The 7500-nt window shown below is 59.7% G+C and overlaps 1 protein-coding gene across 1 annotated transcript in view; it reads right to left on the bottom strand.

Annotated features, from left to right (window-relative positions):
• Positions 1-7500, bottom strand: part of LOC139240470 (contactin-5-like) — a gene marked incomplete at its 5' end in the record, with an annotated part of 162717 nt that overhangs the window by 26274 nt on the left and 128943 nt on the right. The window contains 3 exons of the mRNA XM_070869006.1: positions 620-854; positions 2046-2116; positions 5657-5806. Coding sequence (XP_070725107.1) covers positions 620-854; positions 2046-2116; positions 5657-5806 — 456 coding nt within the window. The remainder of the gene's footprint in view (positions 1-619; positions 855-2045; positions 2117-5656; positions 5807-7500) is intronic.

Raw genomic sequence — 7500 nt, 5'->3', positions numbered from 1 at the left:
GAGTGTGAGTGTGAGTGTGAGTGTGTGAGTGTGAGTGTGTGTGAGTGAGTGTGAGTGTGAGTGTGAGTGTGTGTGAGTGTGAGTGTGAGTGTGTGTGAGTGTGAGTGTGAGTGAGTGTGTGTGAGTGAGTGTGAGTGTGTGAGTGTGAGTGTGTGTGAGTGAGTGTGAGTGTGAGTGAGTGTGAGTGTGTGTGAGTGAGTGTGAGTGTGTGAGTGAGTGTGAGTGTGTGTGTGAGTGTGTGTGAGTGAGTGTGAGTGTGAGTGAGTGTGAGTGTGAGTGTGTGAGTGTGTGTGAGTGAGTGTGAGTGTGAGTGAGTGTGAGTGTGTGTGCATGCGCCCGTGTTTGGAGGTGGGGCCCCCGGCGACCTCCCGTCGACCCCAGCAACCCCTCCGCCAACCCCCGGCGACCCCCAGTGACCCCTGGCGACCCCACGCCGCCCTCCCCAGCGAGCCCCAGTGACCCCCGGCGACCCCGGTGACCCCACGCCGCCCCCAGCGACCCCCAGCGACCCCCGGCGACCCGACGCCGCCCCCCCAGCGACCCCCAGTGACCCCCGCCGCCCCCCCCCGCGACCCCCGGCGACCCCCGGCGACCCCCCGGCGACCCCGCGGAGACTCACCGCCCTCGGCCGAGTACAGCACGGTGACGGGGCTGAAGGGCCCGTCCCCCCGATCGTTGTAGACGCCGACCTTGACCTCGAAGGGGGTGAGGGGCGGCAGGCTGGCGTCCCGGAACACGTAGCGGCTCTCGCCGCCTGCTGCCACCGTGGTCTCCCGCCAGCCCCGCGTCCCGTTGGGCCGGAAGGTCACGATGTAGCCGAACCCCTCGCCATGCTGGAACTCCTCCGACACCGGCTGTTCCGGGGAGAGAGAGAGAGAGAGAGAGAGAGAGAGAGAGGTGGGAGGTCCCGGGAGCATGGCACATCTTGTCTCCCTCCCCCACCGCGACCCCACCCTCCCCCAACCCCTCCTCACCCACGGAGCCCGACTCAATCTCCCTCCCTCCCTCGATTCTGCCTTTCTCTTCCGCCCTTTCTCATTCTATCTCTCCCTCTCCCTCCCTCTCCCTTTCTCTCCCTCGCACTCTCTCTCTCTCCCTCTCCCTCCCTCCCTCAATTTCTTTCTCTCTCTCCCACCCTCCCTCAATTTCTTTCTCTCTCTCTCTCTCCCTCCCTCCCTTTCTCCCCCTCGCTCTCCCCCCCTCTCCTCCTCTCCCTCCCCTACCCCCTCTCTCTCGCTCTCTCCCCCTCTCTCCCTCACTGACTCTCCCTCCCCCCCTCTCTCTCTCCCCCCTCTCTCTCCCCCCCTCTCTCTCTCCCCCCTCTCTCTCTCCCCCCTCTCTCTCTCCCCCCCCTCTCTCTCCCCCCCCTCTCTCTCCCTCACTGACTCTCCCTCCCCCCACTCCCGCTCCCTCATTCTCTCTACCCCTCCATCTCTCTCTCTCTCCCTCTCTCTCTCCCTCTCTCTCCCTCCCCTCTCTCTCTCCCTCCCCTCTCTCTCTCCCTCCCTTCTCTCTCTCTCCCCTCTCTCTCCCTCCCCTCTCACTCCTCTCTCCCCCTCTCTCTCTCTGTCCCCTTTCTCTCACCCCCCTCTCTCTCTCTCCCTCTCTCTCTCCCTCTCTCTCCCTCCCCTCTCTCTCTCCCTCCCTCTCTCTCTCCCCTCTCTCTCCATCCCCTCTCTCTCTCTCTCCCCTCTCTCTCCCTCCCCTCTCACTCCTCTCTCCCCCTCTCTCTCTCCGTCCCCTCTCTCTCACCCCCCTCTCTCTCTCTCCCTCTCTCTCTCCCCTCTCTCCCCCCCCCTCTCTCTCCCCCCTATCTCTCTCCTCTCTCTCTCCCCCCATCTCTCTCTCTCTCCCCCTTCTCTCTCTCTCTCCCTCTCTCTCTCCCCTCTCTCCCTCACTGTCTCCCCCCCACCACCCCACCCCAGCCATTCACACCGGGGGCGAGCTCAGCCACAGGCCGGGGCTGGAGCCTGGGCCTTTCCTGCTCTGGGTGCCCGGGTGGGGTGGGGCGGAGAGGGGGGTAGATATTACTGGCAGGCACTTACCTCCCACACGATCACCAGCTCACTCCGTTTACCCCCGCCTCCGCTCACATTCGCCGGAGGAACTGAGGGAACTGGGGAGAGAGGAAAGGAAGACAAGAACATCAGACACAGGAGCAGGAGTCGGCCATTCGGCCCCTCGAACCCGCTCCGCCATCCAATCAGATCGCGGCTGATCCGACCTTGGGCTCAGCTCCACTTCCCCGCCCGCCCCTTCACTCCCTTATCGTTCAAAAATCCGTCTATCTCCACCTTAAATATATTCAATGACCCAGCCCCCACAGCTCTCTGGGGCAGAGAATTCCACAGATTCACCAGAAGAAGTTTCTCCTCATCTCGGTCCTAAATGGCTTACCCCTTATCCTTAGACTGTGACCCCTGGTTCTGGACTTCCCCAACATCGGGAACATTCTTCCTGCATCTAACCTGTCCAATCCCGTCAGAATTTTATATGTTTCTATGAGATCCCCTCTCATTCTTCTAAACTCCAGTGAATATAAGCCCAGTCGATCCAGTCTCTCCTCATATGTCAGTCCTGCCATCCCGGGAATCAGTCTGGTGAACCTTCGCTGCACTCCCTCAATAGCAAGAATGTCCTTCCTCAGATTAGGAGACCAAAACTGAACACAATACTCCAGGTGTGGCCTCACCAAGACCCTGTACAACTGCAGTAAGACCTCCCTGCTCCTATACTCAAATCCCCTCGCTATGAAGGCCAACATACCATTTGCCTTCTTCACTGCCTGCTGTACCTGCATGGCCAACTTTCAATGACTGATGTACCATGACACCCAGGTCTCGTTGCACCTCCCCTTTTCCTAATCTGCCGCCATTCAGATAATATTCTGCCTTCCTGTTTTTGCCAGCAAAGTGGATGTTACGGAGACTGGAGGAGATGTTCGTTAGACAGGAGGAGATAAAAACATAGAAACATAGAAAATAGGTGCAGGAGCAGGCCATTCGGCCCTTCGAGCCTGCACCACCATTCAATAAGATCAGGGCTGATCATTCACCTCAGTACCCCATTCCTGCTTTCTCTCCATACCCCTTGATTCCTTTAGCCGTAAGGGCCACATCTAACTCCCTTTTGAATATATCTAACGAACTGGCCTCAACAACTCTCTGCGGTGGAGAATTCCACAGGTTCACCACTCTCTGGGTGAAGAAGTTTCTCCTCATCGTGGACAGCACGTCCAGTTAGTTGGTCACACCGCAGGCAAAGTTTACACAGCCAGATCGGGGATGGGTGACCATCAGGCAGAGCAGGAATCGGAAGGTGGTGCAGGAGTCCCCTGCGGTTATCTCCCTCCAAAACAGATACACCGCTTTGGGTACTGTCGGGGGAGATGGCTTGCCAGGGGAGGGCAGCAGCAGCCAAGTTCATGGCACCATGGGGCACTTTGCAATTTTTGCCCGAACCTATTGTGTCGCATGCAAAAGTGGGAAAACACTGAATAAGCCCGAGTGTCGACACAGTCAGACCTTACAACACGGCGCAGTGCACAACAATACAAAAATACCCATTCATCCAGCGCCTTTAACGAGGTAAAGCTTCCCCGGGAGCTTCACAGCAGAGTAAATCAGACCCCGAGCCACACGGGGAGATATTAGGGACAGGCGACCCAAAAGCTGGGTCACAGAGGTGGGTTTTAAGGAATGTCTTAAAAGGAGGAGAGAGAGGCGGAGAGGTTTAGGGAGGGAGTTCCAGAGCTTGGGGCCCAGGCAACAGAAGGCACGGCCACCGATGGTGGAGCGATTATAATCAGGGATGGTCAGGGGGGCAGAATTAGAGGAGTGCAGACATCTCGGGGGGTTGTGGGGATTGGAGGGGGGTTACAGAGATAGGGAGGGGGTGTAGGGGCTGGAGGTGGTTACAGAGATAGGGATGGGTGTAGGGACTGGAGGGGGTTACAGAGATAGGGAGGGGTGTAGGGGCTGGAGGGGGTTACAGAGGTAGGGAGGGGTGTAGGGGCTGGAGGGGGTTACAGAGATAGGGAGGGGTGTCGGGGCTGGAGGAGGCTACAGAGATAGGGAGGGGTGTAGGGGCTGGAGGGGGTTACAGAGATCGGGAGGGGTGTCGGGGCTGGAGGAGGTTACAGAGATAGGGAGGGGTGTCGGGGCTGGAGGGGGTTACAGAGATAGGGAGGGGTGTCGGGGCTGGAGGGGGTTACAGAGATAGGGAGGGTGTGGGGCTGGAGGAGGTTACAGAGATAGGGAGGGGTGTAGGGGCTGGAGGGGGTTACAGAGATAGGGAGGGGTGTAGGGGCTGGAGGAGGTTACAGAGATAGGAGGGGTGTAAGGGCTGGAGGGGGTTCCAGAGATAGGGAGGGGACGAGGAGGGATTTGTAAACAAGGATGAGAATTTTTGAAATCGAGGCGTTGCTTAACAAGGAGCCAAGGTAGGTCAGCGAGCACAGGGGGTGATGGGTGAATGGGACTGGGTGTGAGTTAGGACACGGGGCAGTGAGCACAGGGGGTGATGGGTGAATGGGACTGGGTGTGAGTTAGGACACGGGTCAGCTAGCACAGGGGGTGATGGGTGAGTGGGACTCGGTGTGAGTTAGGACACGGGGCAGTGAGCACAGGGGGTGATGGGTGAGCGGGACTCGGTGCGAGTTAGGACACGGGGTCAGTGAGCACAGGGGGTGATGGGTGAATGGGACTCGGTGTGAGTTAGGACACGGGGCAGTGAGCACAGGGGGTGATGGGTGAGCGGGACTCGGTGCGAGTTAGGACACGGGGCACAGGGGGTGATAGGTGAGTGGGACTGGGTGTGAGTTAGGACACGGGGTCAGTGAGCACAGGGGGTGATGGGTGAGCGTGACTGGGTGCGAGTTAGGACACGGGTCAGTGAGCACAGGGGGTGATGGGTGAGTGGGACTGGGTGTGAGTTAGGACACGGGGTCAGTGAGCACAGGGGGTGATGGGTGAGTGGGACTGGGTGTGAGTTAGGACACGGGGCAGTGAGCACAGGGGGTGATGGGTGAGCGGGACTGGGTGTGAGTTAGGACACGGGGTCAGTGAGCACAGGGGGTGATGGGTGAGCGGGACTGGGTGTGAGTTAGGACACGGGGTACAGGGGGTGATGGGTGAGTGGGACTTGCAGAGATAACGAAGGTGTGGACGGACTGAGATGTGATGAATTGCTGTTCCGATTGATACGTGATCTTGACTATGCAAGGTTTAAACCATATGCTAACATAAATTCCAGCAGCCAATTTGCGCACAGCAAGCTCCCACACACAGCGATGTGATAATGACCCAGAGCGTCTGTTTTAGTGATGTTGGTCGAGGGATAAATATTGGCCCCAGGACACCGGGGAGAACTCCCCCTGCTCTTCTTCCAATCGTGGCCCCGGGATCTTTTACATCCACCCGAGAGGGCAGACGGGGCCTCGGTTTAATGTCTCATCCGAAATACAGCCCCTCCGACAGTGCGGGGCTCCCTCAGTACCGCCCCTCCGACAGTGCGGCGCTCCCTCAGTACCGCCCCTCCGACAGTGCGGCGCTCCCTCAGTACCGCCCCTCCGACAGTGCGGCACTCCCTCAGTACCGCCCCTCCGACAGTGCGGTGCTCCCTCGGTACAGACTGTGTAATATATACGTCCACCTACTGGCTGCCTCGGTCCTGACCACACGAGATGGAACGCTCGGGTCTCCAGTTCCGATCCTGTTGGTTGCGACCACACGGAACTCGTATTCAATCCACGGGTTCAACTCGATGGCCATCGCTGACTCCAGATCTCCTGAGATCGGATCAGGTACTGCCGGGATCATAGGCAGCAAAAGATCGTTAGTCACCAAACCCATTGTCAATGTGCCCAACCCCACCCTCTCCCCGTCTCCCCAAACCCACCCTCGCCCCAATAACCCAAACCCACCATCTCCCCATCTCCCAAAACCCACCCTCTCCCCATCTCCCAAAACCCACCCTCTCCCCAATCTCCCCCAAACCCACCCTCTCCCCATCTCCCAAAACCCACCCTCTCCCCATCTCCAAAACCCACCCTCTCCCCATCTCCCAAAACCCACTCTCTCCCCAATCTCCCCCAAACCCACCCTCTCCCCATCTCCCAAAACCCACCCTCTCCCCATCTCCCAAAACCCACCCTCTCCCCAATCCCCCAAAATCCACCCTCTCCCCATCTCCCCAAACCCACCCTCTCCCCATCTCCCAAAACCCACCCTCTCCCCATCTCCCCAACCCCACCCTCTCCCCATCTCCCCAAACCCACCCTCTCCCCATCTCCCCCAAACCCACCCTCTCCCCATCTCCCCAACCCACCCTCTCCCCATCTCCCCAACCCCACCCTCTCTCCATCTCCCCAACCCCACCCTCTCCTCAATCCCCCAACCCCACCCTCTCCCCATCTCCCCCAAACCCACCCTCTCCCCGTCTCCCCAAACCCACCCTCTCCCCAATCTCCCCTAACACCACCCTCTCCCCAAACTAACCCTCTCTCCATCTCCCCAACCCCCACCTACCCACCTTCACCTCAATCCCCCAACCCCACCTACCCAGAGAGTGGGAGGGAGAAAGAGTGAGAGAGGGATGGAGGGAGAGAGGGAGTGAGGGAGAGAGGGAGCGAGGGAGAAAGAGAGGGAGAGAGAAAGAGAGGAAGGGAGGGAGAGTGAGAGAGGAAGGGAGGAGGTAGAGTGAGTGGGAGGGAGGGAGAGTGGGAGAGAAAGAGTGAGAGAGCGATAGAGGGAGCGAGAATGGGAGCGAGAGAGGGAGAGTGAGTGGGAGGGGAAAAGTGTGGGAGAGAAAGAGTGAGGGAGCGATAGAGGGTGCAAGAGAGGGAGCGAGAGAGGGACGGAGAGAGAGTGGGAGGGAGAGTGAGTCGTAGGGAGAGAGAGAGGGAGGAGGGAGGGAGGGAGAGGGAGGGGTAGAGAGAGAGTGGGAGGGAGAGAGAGAGAGAGAGAGAGAGAGAGAGGGACGGAGAGAGGGAGCGAGGGAGATTGGGAGGGAGTGAGGGAGGGAGCGAGGGAGGAAGAGAGAGAGGGAAAGTGGGAGGGAGCGAGGGCAAGAGAACGAGGGAGGGAGAGAGAGTGGGAGGGAGAGAGGGAGCGAGGGCAAGAGGGGGAGAGCGCGGGAGAGAGAGAGGGAGAGAGAGGAGGAGCGAGGGAGGAGGGAGGGAGGTAGAGAGGGAGAGAGAGAGGGAGGAGGGAAGGAGAGAGAGAGTGAGGGGGAGAGAGAGAGGGAGGGAGTGGGGAGGCGTGAGTGAGGGAGGGAGGGAACGAGGAGGGATCGAGGGAGGAGGGAGGGAAGGAGCGAGGGAGAGAGCGAAGGGGGAGGGAGGGAGCGAGGAGAGAGCGAGGGAGGAGGGAGGGAGCGAGGTAGAGAGCGAGGGGGGAGGGAGGGAGTGAGGAGGGAAGAGGAGGGAGCGAGGGAGGAGGGAGGGAGCGAGGGAGAGAGCGAGGGAGGAGGGAGGGAGGGAGCGAGGGAGAGAGCGAGGGG

The sequence above is a fragment of the Pristiophorus japonicus genome, chromosome 32, assembly GCF_044704955.1.
Source record: "Pristiophorus japonicus isolate sPriJap1 chromosome 32, sPriJap1.hap1, whole genome shotgun sequence".
Lineage (NCBI taxonomy): Eukaryota > Metazoa > Chordata > Chondrichthyes > Pristiophoridae > Pristiophorus > Pristiophorus japonicus.
Note: the sequence above shows the minus strand (reverse complement) of the source record. Positions and strands in the feature narration are given on the sequence as shown.